Source organism: Balaenoptera ricei, chromosome 2 (genome assembly GCF_028023285.1).
Source record: "Balaenoptera ricei isolate mBalRic1 chromosome 2, mBalRic1.hap2, whole genome shotgun sequence".
NCBI lineage: Eukaryota > Metazoa > Chordata > Mammalia > Artiodactyla > Balaenopteridae > Balaenoptera > Balaenoptera ricei.
In genome coordinates, this window is record NC_082640.1 from 73544933 (window position 1) to 73559194 (window position 14262).

Sequence of the window (14262 nt, forward strand, 5' to 3'; positions counted from 1 at the left end):
GGGCTCCGAGGAAGGCAAAGCCAAACCTCTTTTACAGACGAGAAATGTCTCTTTGTAGTGTTTGTTTTTTCAGTTAGTCAACAGAAGCTCTGCCACATGCCTGTTCCTAACGCCCGTAAGCATAACATGCCGAGCAGACACTCGGAAGGACGGGGCGGTTGTCTCAGGGATGTTTCAACTTGGCACTTGGGGACCCAGCGGGGGGAAGATGTCCCCCCCCCACAGAGGCCACCCCCTGAGGAGGCCGTGCCGTGGTGGTACCTGAGCTGCCGGCATAGCTCTCACGATCTCGGGGTTTCTGAACTCTACTGCCTCTGAGCCTGAAGTGAACATCCCCCAGTTCCTCGGGCTCCCACAAGGCTCTCAGAGGTGGCCATCACCTCAGTCAGCAGAGGGAAGCTTCCCCCCAGGGTCTGAGAGCCGAACACACTGATAGCCTGTGCTGGGGGCTGAAGGCCAGAATCCCCAGGGCAGAGCCCAGAACCTCAGTGCTGGGGAAGATCTGGGGGTTCACGGCCACGGAGAGAGCAGGCTTGCTCACCACATCACCCTGCGGCCTGGCTTCTGCATGAGGCTGTGGCCTCGGGATCATGTGGGTGGTAGGGTTTACTCTCTTGGGTGAATTTTGGTTATAATATTTTGATAAGTTAAACTCACTGACAACACACCCAGAACGCAAGCAGGGAGAGCCTATGAGAAGCCCTAAGGAGTTTTCCACGATAAAGCACACAGGGCTCACCCGCTAACCACGCGGCCACCCTCTAGGTGGCCTGCGGGGCCCATAACACCTGCCTGGAGGGCCGCCCAGGACCTGAGGTACCCGCTGGCACTGATCACCAGGCCCACACCTGACTGGATGCCAGCAATTTAAACAAGAGCTGCTTATTCAGCTGAATATGGCTTTAGCATCCTTACCCAAAGACTTTTTTTTGAAAGGCAGAACCAAGCAAAGCCCAAACTCCCAGATCACTGGGCAGTTCTGAAGCCCAGTTCAGGTTCCTTTTTTGATCTTCAGAGACAACAATTTCTGGGCACAAAGATCAGCTCAAGGCTTCCTGTCATCTCCTCTCATGAGACACACACCTACACACCTGCTCCCCCTTCACACAGAGAGGCATTTCTATGCTCCAGGCCTGGGACCATTTTTACCCTGAACCCACTCTCTTGTTAGATGCTCTGAAATGAACATTCACACCCCAAACCGATTCATACCTGTTATTTCCCTTTGAAGAAAAACCAGAAGCACCCCCCTCACTGCCATCTGGGGACACCTACAGGAGTGCTTATTAAATTACGCCTAAAGCACAGCCTTTCCCCCATTTCATGAAATGAGGAGAGACCAAGCCAGCCATGAGGCCACTCATGTATGTGACGGAGGGTGGATGGGGAAGGGACAGATGAAAAAGCACACCACACCAGGTGGTAAATGGGAATCAGCTTCACCAAAGCTCACAGCAGCTGAACACACCAGACGGGAGAATATTTATACAGGTCCTACAGATACCAACTTTGTTCCATACCTGTTCTTTAAAGGCCTTTCCATTTGGCTTGTCTCTGGAGGTTTTTTCTGGTATCAAACGCAGTGGAAGTTTTAAACGACTCTGAGGCAGGGACAGAGAACTCACTGCTTGGCCCTGCCTGGCTCCTGCGACGCCAGGCTATGACAGGGGACAGCTGGAAGGGGAGGAGCAATCACACAGCCTGGAAGAAAAGGGGGCAAGGGTGGGCCATGGAGGAGCTCCCCAGAGGCCTGCTACATGAGGCCATTAACACAGCTAGACTCTGAGCCTCTGGGTGGGATTCTTAATCTTAGAAAGCACCCTGTGCCCGTCCGCAAAGTGTCCCTTGGAGAGAGCCCCCAGTCCACGGGCTAAGATCCAAGGGGGTGCAGCCCAGGACAGCAGTGAAAAGTTGTACTAGCTACACTGGAAGAGGGCAAGCCAAGAGTTTGTTAGTTTCTCCCATTAGGTGCTAGGGCCCTGCCAGCTCTCTCCTCTTGAGTCGATGCCTTCATCCCCAACTCTCTACATACTCTCTCCACTTGCTTCTCATTTACACTGTATTTCCTGTAACTTCCAACTTGTCTGGGAAAAAATTCTACTATGTGGAACACTTACAAGTTTCTTATAAATATGAGAAGCTGTCCAAAGTTTAATTATATTTTAAAACCATGGTATGGGCCACAGTCTGTTAAAGCAGGACCATGGGGCAAGGTCTACAGGTGATACTTTTTGTGGACCAAAGCATCAACTTTTCCCCTGGGTGGAATATTCAAACTATACTGTGAATGAAATACGAGATGTGATACCACATTACTGCGGAGAAGTGGAGTTCAACAGTTAGCAGCTTTCAAAAACCACGTACCTCTTTCACCATTGTCTTCCCCCGATGAATTGTTTTTCAAAGACAAGTGCTACCTGGCATTAGGATCTATCCGACAGGTCATTCATCCTTCATGTACTGTCTTGGGGAAAGGCTCAGATTAAAGTTAAGTTCAACATCTTAAAATGCCCTTCTAAGGAGAGGGCTCCGAAAAGAGAAAGGAGAGGAGGGGGGAAACTCTCGAACTGTAATTCTCGAACCGTAGCGTACAGAAGACAGACTCTGAAAATACGATATGTCTTCACCTCTAAGATGGGCTAATTAGCAAAACTATCTTGTTAAAGGTTTGTAATGATGTTAAAATGCATCTAGATTTTGGGACAATTAGGACATAGAGAAAACATCCATCACGGGTTGGAGGGCGGATGACAGATTTTTTTAATAGGATCTTGAATTCTGATCATTTTGAGAGCAGAGAAGCTGATGTGGAACCTAAAGATGAGGTCACCAAGGAATTGCTTTATTGGAGCTGAATCCCCACTTCAGATGCCTAAGGCGGGCTGTTGTACTGACTGTCACCTGGGGGACCTGGGTTTGTGTGGATGAATTTGTATGAACTCAAACAGCCTCTACACAGTAAGGAGCCCACACATTTTATTACAGCTCCTGCTCACTGAGCCCTGCCAGTCCCCCATACCTCTGCCCCTTTGGATTATGGAGGAAAAAAAAAAAAAATCATTCGATTTTCTGGGCCACAGAATACAAGTTGGGTCTAGATTGTACAACGAGCTTACACACTGAGGCAAGAAAGCGTGCAAACAGGAGCAGGAATTCTTCACCCTCTGGGTGAGCCAGTGCTTGAGACACAGCAGGAGGACCCGAGTTGCCCTCCTGGAGTCCACACTGGTTTATGCTTCTGGCCTTTATTCACCGTGTCCAACTCCAACGTCCATCTTCTCCTGAGAGGGAGAAGAGTATCTTTGAGTAGCTATGGCATCAAGGATTTCCCCCGAGCTGTTTGGTTTTTTTTTTTTTTTCCTATTAAGATTTCACAGCAGGCCCAGAGAAGGACCAACAGAAGCGCGAGTGTCTGAGGACGATGTAATACTGACTCCTCCTTTTTGTTACCAGTCCATGAACCCGCGCCCCCTCTCTCCTGAGATACAGTGAGGCGGGGTTGGGGGAGGTGGCAGAGGAGCTGTGGGTGGAACACACTGTACCGCGTGACATCACCATCATGCAGCTGGTGCCCGACAAGACAGAGGAGCGAGCAGGAGAGCTCAGGGCCCCCGGCTCACCCCAGGGGGAGGTGGGCAGTGCCAGGGCGGTGCCCGGCCCCTCAGGACCACTGTCCATCCAGTTCTCGCGTGGCCGGCCCCTGGGGTGCACCCTCTTGGCTCTGGCCTTAGCCTTCGTCCTCCCTCAGCTCGGTGGGTAGGAATTTATACTGCTGTTGGCGGATCTGGGCTAGTTTTTTCCTTGCTTCTTCCAGTTCTCGCTCTTTCTTCAGCATTTCCTCCTGGGCGGCAATGATCTAGAAGCAAAGCAACAAGCTGGATGGATCTGAAACTTTTTAGGAAACTGCCCTCCCCTCCACTGCTTGCCTCATGAGCTCCCACAGCCTCTGCTACAGTGGGACACAGTAGTGTCCCGGGACTAAGTATTCTTAGCTCTGGAAACCAGCCTCTGTGCCACGGTTCAGGTTTTGAGACCAACGATCCAAGACAATAAGCTGACTTCTGGCCACTGATTTAACAGCAAATATATACTGCGTCCCTATGATGCACCAGGCTCTGGTGTAAGCACTTCACACGGAGTGTCCCATCATCTTCATGGCAACAGTGTGAAGTATGGCCTATTGAATGTCCCATTTTTCCAATGAGAAAGCTGAATCTCAGAGATGTGGGTCCACTTTCCTGAAGGGGCCCATCTGGTGGAGCAGGACCCGGCCCGGGTATTCTCGAGGCTAAAGCTGGATTCCTTAACTACTAGACGGCTTTCATATATTTACTTCATGCTTCTAAGGTGTGATCTGAGGAATATTAGTTAATAGGTATAAAGGGGAAAGGGTAAGTCTGTGCTCAAGAAAGTCAAGTAGATTTCTGAAAAGCAAAGGTCTTTTCAGAGTCTTGCTAGACTAACGAGCATTGTGATATCTGAGGAGGGAGTACAGAAGTCAGTGATTCCCAGAACTGTTTGATCAGAGACCCTTCTTCATGAAACTTCTCATGGAACTAGTGTATCAAGAAGCAGATTCTGGTAAAAATGCATCCTGTGTATTTCCAAACACAGGGAGTGGTTCAGGAAGAGCTAAGAAAGGCATGGGAATGAGTAAGTTCAGCCACAGGGCCTCAGTGCTCCTGCTGGAAAACCAATCTCATATAGAGGATTTACATTAACACATTCCAAACTGCAAGCATGGTTTCCTGACCTTTCCACCCCACTCTCATTCACAAGAATGCAGGCCTGCATAAGTCAGATTCTCATCCACACTTGTAAAACTTCTGGGAGAGGGTCATCATTCATTCTTTCTCTAGGGCCAAAAATCTGGAGTGAGTAGCAGCTCCAAATGCATCATTTTATTTAAATGATAATATCGCTATCCTCCAATTCTCTCCTCTCCCTTTTCTATAACAGAATCCCTGATTTTTAGGTAGGCACACTGCTACTCAGAAAAGAATACTCCATTTCCCTGCCTCCTTTGCAGCTAGGCTGGCCATGTGATGAAGCGCTGACCAATGGCATGTGAGAGCAAGTGATGCAGACAACTTCAGAGTCATGCCTGCCCTAACTTTCCGTCTTCATGCTGGCTGGAAAACTGAGGTGGTTACCAAGCCATCTTAGAACAAGACGTTGCCAAGGCAACATCTCAGGGACGGTGGAGCAGTAGGCGGATGGGGTCTGGGTCTCAGTCACAAAGCAGCCTCCACGCCATCCCTAGACTGCTTACACCCAAGACTGTCTCTCACCAGGGAGAAATAAACTTCCATCTTGTTTAAGCCACTGTTATTTCGTGCCTCTGTTATAAGACCGTGCTCATCCTGGGAGTAAACACTGTCTGGGTTTAATCACAAACCTGAGCAATGCCCCCTACAAACTTTGTTTTCACTACAACATCATCGTCATCAGCTTTGCCAAATGCTGCCTTCTGGGCTGCACGCACAAGATTGTCTGAGGCTCTTTTCACAGCGTTTCCTGCTGCCTGGAGAGGGGACAAAACACACATTATATCATTAGAAACAGCCATTTGGATTCAGCGAGACAGACATGGAGGCACAGTTCATGAGACTATGAATTGATTTATCACCCAACTGTATATAACACAGAACTTCTCTCTAGGTAGTATCCATTTGTCCATCCATCCGTTGATTCTACCAACACTGGCACCTACCTAACCTTAGCTCACTCACAGGTTAATGAGACACATTTCCTGGCTCCCAGGGAACACGCATGTCTCAGGGGAATTACAAATTATGTGAATACACGATTATAGCACTATGATATGTGTGTTAACAGAAACTTGCCCAGGGGCTGCCTCCTTGGTTAGAAAGCCACCTCCCCCTGCCCCATCCTACTGAGGCATACTGGAGGACTTGGCTCAGAGATCGCTCTTTCTGTCCGTCTCGGCCTTACCCACACCCTCCCAGGTGCTGCTGGAAAGCTCCCTGCTGGCTTCTTTGCAGCCTTTACCACACTTGTGGTTGCCTGTCTTCCTCCTGGACAGTGAGCAACTTGAAGGCAGGGGCTGTGACTTCAGTCTCTGCATCCCCAGCGCCGGGCACAGTGGCTGCGCAGGGCTGGGGCTCGCTGAATGCTTTTGGAGGGAATGAAGGGCTGTGAAAGCACAACCTACCCCTGCACAGAAGGAATGGGAGCCCCACAGTAACTAGGGCCTTTACGGATGTGCTTTTAGAGTCACAGCTGGCTTTATGCCGCACGGTCAAGGATGGGGCGAGTGCCAGACACACTGCAGAAGAGCTGGTCCACGTGCAGCCTAGATCTTCAGCAAGGGCTACAGCCCCCACTGGTTTACTCTTAATGCTCAAAAGGCATGGCCCAGGGGACTTGACCTCTGCCACCTGAGGTCTGGAATTTCCTTTTCACGGTGGTCAAGCCTTCGTTACATCTCCCACAGTCCTTGACCAGTCCCCTCAGCGTCAAGGACTTGTTCTTGGGGGTGAGCCATCAGAAAGTTGAGAGTTTTCTCATTTAAAGTTAACTGGCTCATCTGGTTGGTGATCTAAAGTGGCCAAGGGGGACCACGAGGGCTCGCGCAAGAAGGGAAGGGGAGGCCCATTAGCGCTTGACGAACAGTCATCATATGCTTATTCTCAAAACAGTTTTATGAGGTCAGAAATCATTAGTCCACTTTTCTATGTAGAAAGTGAGGTTGAATAACTAATCTAAGATCCTGCAGCTGGTAAGTTATAGAGCTGTGATTTGAACATAGGTCTGTGTAGCCCCAGAGAACCTCTGGGGTCATTGTAAAGAATTCACACAACATTGCAGCATCCAGATAAATCAGTAATGATGATAATAAGAGTGATGCTGGGTTGTATCTGTGTAAATCCTTAGGACTTACAAAAGCACTTTCACATTTCTGACCCTTGTAAGAGCCAGTGCCGGCATCTCTATCCTCATTTTACAGACGTGGCAACTAAGGCCTGAAAGGTTTTGAATGATTTGTATAAGATTATGCACTTTGTACATAGTAGAGGCAGGTCTTGAACCCAGGTCTCTCTTAACTCAGGATGTTTTCCAAAGGAGTGTCCCCCAAACCCATGAATCGCACATTCACAAACATGCAGCTCCCCATTTTCCCCTGGGTTTATGCCAGGAGAAAAATGAAGGTGAGGGAGGTGGGTCAGAGAGAGGCAGACACAGGAGGACCAAACAATGGCCATGCACTTTACAACTTAGGAAATATGACAAGAGTCCCGAGTCTCAGTGGAATTGTTCAAATATTTCTGCCATTTATGATCTTACATAAACATTTTTAGCAACATAAACAATCTGTATTACAACATTTATTATAGTAACAAACATCTAGAAAATTGGAAACAAATATGTCCAACATATAGAGAAATTCTGGCATCATCAGTTGATATAATATCATGCAATCATTAAAAATGAGACTCATGAAGAATGAACCAGTTAACTTTGCACAGGGCCATTATGAAGCCTTTTCTTCAAGGAAAAAAAAAAGTATGATAAAATGTGAAGTGAAAAAAATGCAGAATGTCTCTGTTAGGATGACAACTAGACAAAAGTATTTTGTGTAAGATAAAAACAGGAAGAGAAAAAAATAGCACTGGACATGTGAGGATGGTGAAGCTATGTGATCTTTTTCATTCCAACATTTCTTTCACTGTGCTTAAAATACACAATCAGGAAAACATAGATCCACTGGGCAGAACTCAAGTGACACCTTCATAAGTGTGTTCTCTGGGCTCTGGGAAACCTTAGCAGCATCTCATATAAATTCCTCAGTCCTTTTGTTCTCTTCTTAAGCAAACACTGAATGAGAGCCTCCACTGAAACAGGTACCATCTTAGGAGTGAGAGACACAAAGATAAAGATCTGGTACCTGCACCTAAGAAGCTCACAGCCTTGTCAAAGGTGGACTAAAGATAAATGTGGTGGTACTGGGTGACAGGAACTGCAAGACTGGTCTGCCCAAAGGCTATGGCCGGGCAGAAGAGGGACTGACTGCCCAAGGTCTGGGATTCAAGGAGGGCTTCCCAGAAGAGGTGGCTTTGGAGATGAGTCATGAAGGACGAGTAGGAGTTCACCAAGGTTGGGGCTGGTGGGGAGGAGGATCCCAAGGCATGAGACCAGGAGGCACGCATGGAGAACGTCAGTTTGGTGGCGTTGCAGGGGTAGGACGCATGGCTGCACATGGCAGGAGATGAGAAATGTGGGACAGAGCTGGCTGATGGAAGGCCTGGTGGGTCATGCCAAGGAAGCGAGACTGCCGCCTTTGGTGACACTTACCCGCTCCAACAGGAGTATTTTCCCACCAGCATCAGTGACCATTACCTGTAGCCGCCTCATGGCCTCCGAATCCTGATCAGCCTTCACCTTGCAGGCCACGAGCAGCTGAGCCGTGGACGCGGCGACCTGCTTGGCGGATGAGATGAGCTTCTCCTCACTGGCGTGCCCCTGCACAGAGGCATTAGCCGCCTCGCAGAGACTGCTGGTCGCAGCTGCCACCATCCGGGCCTGGGGACAGTCAACAGAGAAGTGACTTGAGGCCCAAACCTCCCTCAGGGGATCCAAAAAGCCAATGGGGAAGGAGGAGAGGGCAACTCACGGCAGAAATCAGGCCCTGTGACCATTGTCCGTCATCTGCGGCATTGGCGGGGATGGAGCCCACCTAGAGTGGAGTAGGAAAAGCAGCAATGAGGGAGGGAAGGCACAGGGTGACCTGTAGCCCCCAAACCCTACCTTGCCCTGGATTTGGAGAGAAAAGCATCTCATCAGACATGCAGCACCTCCCTGGGACTCTTGCCAACAGCACCGGCAGGAGAATGGAGCACCGTTTCCCATGCAGGACCCCAGCAGCTCCAAGACTGCACGTCCTGACTGGTTTCCACCTGGGCCACAAGGAGGCGACCGGAAACGCTCTCAACGACCTCCATTTCGCTGCCAGGTACCGCGTTTCTGGGAAAACGGCTCAGGAATGATGGATGGGGCTATCTTGACACGCCTATTTCCTCTGCTGACCTTTCTCCATCTCCAACACGGGAGCCCCTGAGGCCTCTTCATTCAAGAGGTGAAGGAAGCTTAAATCTCTCCTGATTCCTGACCCTGGAAGCCATGCTGTGACTTTCTGGCAGATGATGTTAAAAAAGGGGGTGCGTCTCTTTCCGTACAATTGAGCACAGATCCTCGCCTTAAGGAAATACAGACCATTTTTTTCAGGGGTGGGGAGAGAAGTAAGAAGCTGGAAGTAAGATGATCCCCGTTTCTATTTAGGAATTGTTGCAACAGTGAAACATTTTCTGACCAGATGTAGAGGGGGCTACAGGAGGAAACACCTTTACATGTGTGGGAGGTGCCTGGAGAGGTAAGAGATGAGTATCTATTCATTGGGTTATTTGTATGGAAATATGTTAATATAAATGTTTCAGACATTACATGAAATTTCTAAAAATCTTATATGTTCTGGTATAATGTTATAAGTCATAATTCTAGTTATTACTTTAAAATGTATATCTCAGAAATAACTAAATTTCCTTGTCAATTGCATTATTATGAACTTTCATCAAATCTTTAACCGTGGTCATTTTTAAGTCTTTTGTCATTTACAGACAGTTCTGGGTGTACTCTGATGCTTTTGCAAATATGTTCCTATAAAAGGGTTTCATCTTCAGGGAATTCATGGAAAAGACTCTTGACAAGTACAGGTTTCTGGTAACTGACTATACTGCTGAGCTGAATGAATAAGCCCTTTCAGAACTCTAATGGAAAACTGATGAATTCATAAAAGTGCTAACAAAAGATCAAGATGAAAAAAAAATTAATTACATGGGACTGAGTGAACTGATGAGGATGATTATAATTTTTGTGACTTTCTGTTTGAATAATAAAAAAAAAATCCCACAAGGACACAGAGGCAAAAAATATACAAACCAATTTTCACTGCAAAGTAAAGGAGCTGTTACAGTGGAGGATTACTGGACTGAATGTCAATATTATGACATAGCATGAGTGTGTTTCGTGTTTGGTAATTGCAATCATTGTTGCTTCTGTTGTGGTCATCCATTTACAATGCATGGTGTCAGTTTATTTATCTCTTGTAAAAATAAAATACAGTGTGTGTGTGTGGGAAAAAAAAAAAAGAGATGAGTATCTAAATTTGCATATGAAACTGGAGCTCTGCCAGCACATCAGGGAGTGCTGAAGGTCAGGTAAGGCCCCAACGTCCTGCGTATCATCTATAGTTCCCCAGGTCCAGCTGAACCTCCGTTACCAACTTTTTAAATGCTTGAACGCATAAGTTCCTTGGAGGACAGAGGCTTGGCCATATTCAAGTTTGATTCTCTAGTGTCTAGCAATGTGTCCAGCACGTAGATGGCTCTTTAATCAATGTGCAAATAAATCGAAAGTTTTAGGTAGGATGTTCTTCTCAATGATCCATTTTTGGTCTTTACATATCGACTAGTCAACAAGTCCTAGGTGACTGAGGTCGACACTCTGCTAGATCTACAGGGGATAAGTGAGAAGCATAAAGGGACAGATTCATGCTGGTTGGGGAGATGTACATACATCAGTATTGGATACACAATGGTTTAGAAAGAGGAACCAGTGGACGTAGGTTGGATTAAGGCACAGCTAAGCTCACAAGAGACTTCATGGAGGAAGACAGAAGGCCACCAGCTGTGCATAACTGTCTGTATTACAAGTTCTTAGGTCAATTGGACTTCCTTGGTGGTGCAGTGGTTAAGGCTCCGCAATCATAATGCTGGAGGCCCAGTTTGATCTCTGGTCAGGGAACTAGATCCCACGCGCATGCCGCAACTAAAAGTTCACATGCCACAACTAAGGAGCCCATGTGCCGCAACTACGGAGCCTGCCTACTCAACTAACACCCGGCACAACGAAATAAATAAATAAAATATATATTTAAAAAAATGATAAAACAAAAACAACCAGAAAGACACAATCACATCCGTCATCTGTACACTGACAGCGAAGGCCTTTTAACATCAAATATAAGTGACTGACAGTTACAGTGACCAAATTTCCCAAACCTGGCAGGATTTCCGTGGTGACTCTATGATTGAGAGGCTTCTCTGCAAGACGTAACTTGGATGGGGTGGTTCCATGTTGTATGGGAATAATAGGACACACGGAATATTTTAAATTGGAAGGCCTTTTCACATCCAGGAATTAGTTTAATGTACTATTAATCCTTTGGATCACTGAAAAAGAACTAGGCTTTCACGCTAATGCAGATGGAATGGGTGACTGGAGATGAAGCAGGTTGAAGAAATCTCAGCTTTAAAACCAGACCGGCCTTTTGACCAAAGGGCTAAGGAAAATGCTAACTGCAGAGTTGGGACGGCATTCAGCTCAACAGTCCTAAGAAAAGGAAGGGAGTCACTGGAGTTGGACATGGTATTATAAAGCCCCTGACTACGGTGCTTATATAGCCATCCACCAGGAAAATATGAGTTTATGGCTTTAAATAGCCTAATGTACAGCGGGGAAAATAAATGTCTTGTTCAGGCCCTGATGGCTGCCTGGAGTGGGAGCTCTCCTTGACAAGAAGCAGATGAGAGGCCTGGAAGCTAAACCCTTCATTCTGTCTGTCAGGCTGAAGCAAACAGAGTATCCAGTGAGATGGACAAAGCCGGGCAAGTCAGGGAGGGAAGGGGCGGCACGGCTTCCTTGGTCAGGACGCAAGCGGTATCGCCTTTTTCTTAGTCCTCAGAGGCTCTTGCTGTGTGAACTTTCTGCCACTTGGCCAGTGGGGTTTACACACCTTTCCTTGGGCCACCAGCTCCCTCTGGGCTGCCGAGGCCGATTTGACCAGGGCACTTGTGGCAGCAGCAATGGATTTAGCAGCTTCCAAGATCTGTTCTTCAAAATCCAGGGTCTCATCCGCTTGCTATAACCAAAAGAAAACAGCATCACATGCAATTCGTATCCCCAAAGGGCGCTTTCTGCCAAATGACTGACTTCTTGGTCACCTGGCTCTTCCTCCGTGCGTGGCCTTTTATCCACAACCCACACCCAGGGTAGAAAGGCTGAAGCTGGCTGGGTGCCTCTCCGTCTGCTGCCCCCCCCCCCTTCTCTAAAAGATAAAAACTGCCAGCATTGAGATTCCTTACAAAGTTCAAATCAGGAAATTCAAAGACAGACTATTTTTCCAGACCAGAATCTTTAAAAAGACATAAATTCACTGGGAATAAAATGCATTCGAAGGGTTCCATTAGCATCAATAACCCAAATCAAAATAATCAATAATTGAAATCCAAAGAGTGGGTGGTGGCACACTCTCCCACAACTCAAGGCTCAGAAAAATGGGTTGAAAAAACGAAAGATGGCTATTAGCTGTGAAAAACCTTATTGCTCTTGGGTGAAAACAAAAGTATTTGCATTTCTGTGGCTGAGCAGAGAGCCACATGCCAACCAGAGATCACCAGTGGTGGAAAAGAAATTGGGGCAACGCGACATCAAGGTGGAGCTTACCCCTTGGAAACCCGAGGCACGGCTCCACCTGGGGAGGAACACTGGCTCCCCCCCACTGCACAGGTGCTATCAGGCCGTTAGGGCTCTGCTCTAAATACACCATCACCAGGCCCCCTGCTGCCAAACGCCTGCGATGTTGAAAAGAATCAACATCAACAAAAGAATCAACTTTCGGGAAGTTGGGCAAGTGTAAAGACCCTGGTCCCAGGCTGGGTGGGACGGAACATCACAATACACTAGACGACCGCCAAGGTCCCCTCCAGCAATATTGCTCTGTGAATCTAAGCCAGTATGGTTAAGTGCCCCTTCGGTCACAGAATGCTGAAGATGTGGCTGGTACCTTTCAGGCATTAAGAGATGATGGTCAGGTATAGCAATACTTTTCTTTGTGTGTGTTGGTAAAATATATATAACACAAAATTTACCCTTTGAACCAATTTTAAGTATACGATTCAGTGGCATTAAGTACATTCCCAATGTTGTACAACAGCGATACGTTTTTAAGAGTGTCTACTATATGCAGGTATTTTGTGAGGCACTTCCACGTGCATTAACTTGTTTAATCCTCACCAAAAAAGAGAGTAAAAATCATATACAGTAGTTATCTTTATCCTTATATTTATAATGGGAACCTTAGGGAGGTGGAGTATTGGGCCAAGATCACGTGGCAGCATGAAGAATCTAGACCAGATCTAAACCTAAACTTCTCTGCCTCCATCATGATATGTTTTTCCTAGATGAGGCCACCACTTTGGGCATCAGTGAGGAACGACTTCATGCTGGAGGCTCAAAGTCGGCTCACTAATGGGCCCATATGAACCATCAGACAGGATGGATACACGGATACAATGCTTTTCCAGTTCCCTATTCTTTATGGCATCTCTCCTGGTTCAAGATGTGGCCATTCCTGCTTTTGTTTTTATAACCCATGTTATCAGAAAAACATTTCCGTGCACATCTAGTGGATCTGAAGAATGACAGCAGCATTTGAGATGTTCTGAGACAGAAGCAGTATTTCTTTCCTATTTCTGACACAGTCTTGCTCTAGGAGCATTTAGGATAGATATGGATTCCGTTCCAATAGATTAATTTTGGATTCCTTATTATGGGGTGGGGAAGCTTGTTGATAGCGGTGGAATACAAAATTTGTTCACTGAAACATAAAACGACTCATTTTAAGACACTCTGGCATAAAAGGAACTGTTATACATAAGCCACAAGAAATGGCATTGGGCTGTGATAGGTAGATTCAATGACCTTGAATTAAGAGCTTTTCTGGAAATTCGTTCTGCAAAAGAAAGTCAAGCATATAACAGATTAAGGCACTGGGGAAATCACAGAGTTTCTGAGTCCAAAGGGAGCTCCTCCTCATTTTGCAGATGAGGAAACGGAGGCCCGTGTTGGCTCCCAATGTCTCCCAGACCCTTGCAGCAGGTGCAGGGGGCCTCAGCTATGCTATGGGTTCCAAGGTTGAGTCCACTTCACAGCAGGTTTCTGATTTCCCAAATTTTAAAATGCACAAAAATGGAATTTCCCAAAAACTAAGTGCTAACTCTAAGCATGGATAGATCTGAAAGAATATCTCATTAGCACTGATTGAAAAGGGCTCTCCCATGTCTTTCGCTACCCTGGCTGGGTTTTGTTTTTTTTTTTAAAACACATGTTTGAAATACATACTCAACTTGGAAATACTTCTGACACCCACAGATTTTTCCTGCAATGACAAGTGCTGTAATGCCC

At 46.8% G+C, this 14262-nt stretch overlaps 1 protein-coding gene across 6 annotated transcripts in view; it reads right to left on the bottom strand.

Annotated features, from left to right (window-relative positions):
- Positions 1 to 2821: 2821 nt before the first annotated feature.
- The window catches only part of TLN2 (talin 2), a 448826-nt gene continuing 437385 nt past the window's right edge, over positions 2822 to 14262 (bottom strand). For all 6 annotated transcript variants that reach the window (XM_059913125.1, XM_059913126.1, XM_059913128.1 and 3 more), the window contains 5 exons: positions 11813 to 11938; positions 8636 to 8698; positions 8362 to 8544; positions 5399 to 5524; positions 2822 to 3856 (listed from right to left, as the gene is read on the bottom strand). In XM_059913125.1, coding sequence (XP_059769108.1) covers positions 3728 to 3856; positions 5399 to 5524; positions 8362 to 8544; positions 8636 to 8698; positions 11813 to 11938 — 627 coding nt within the window. In that variant the 3' untranslated portion in view covers positions 2822 to 3727. The remainder of the gene's footprint in view (positions 3857 to 5398; positions 5525 to 8361; positions 8545 to 8635; positions 8699 to 11812; positions 11939 to 14262) is intronic.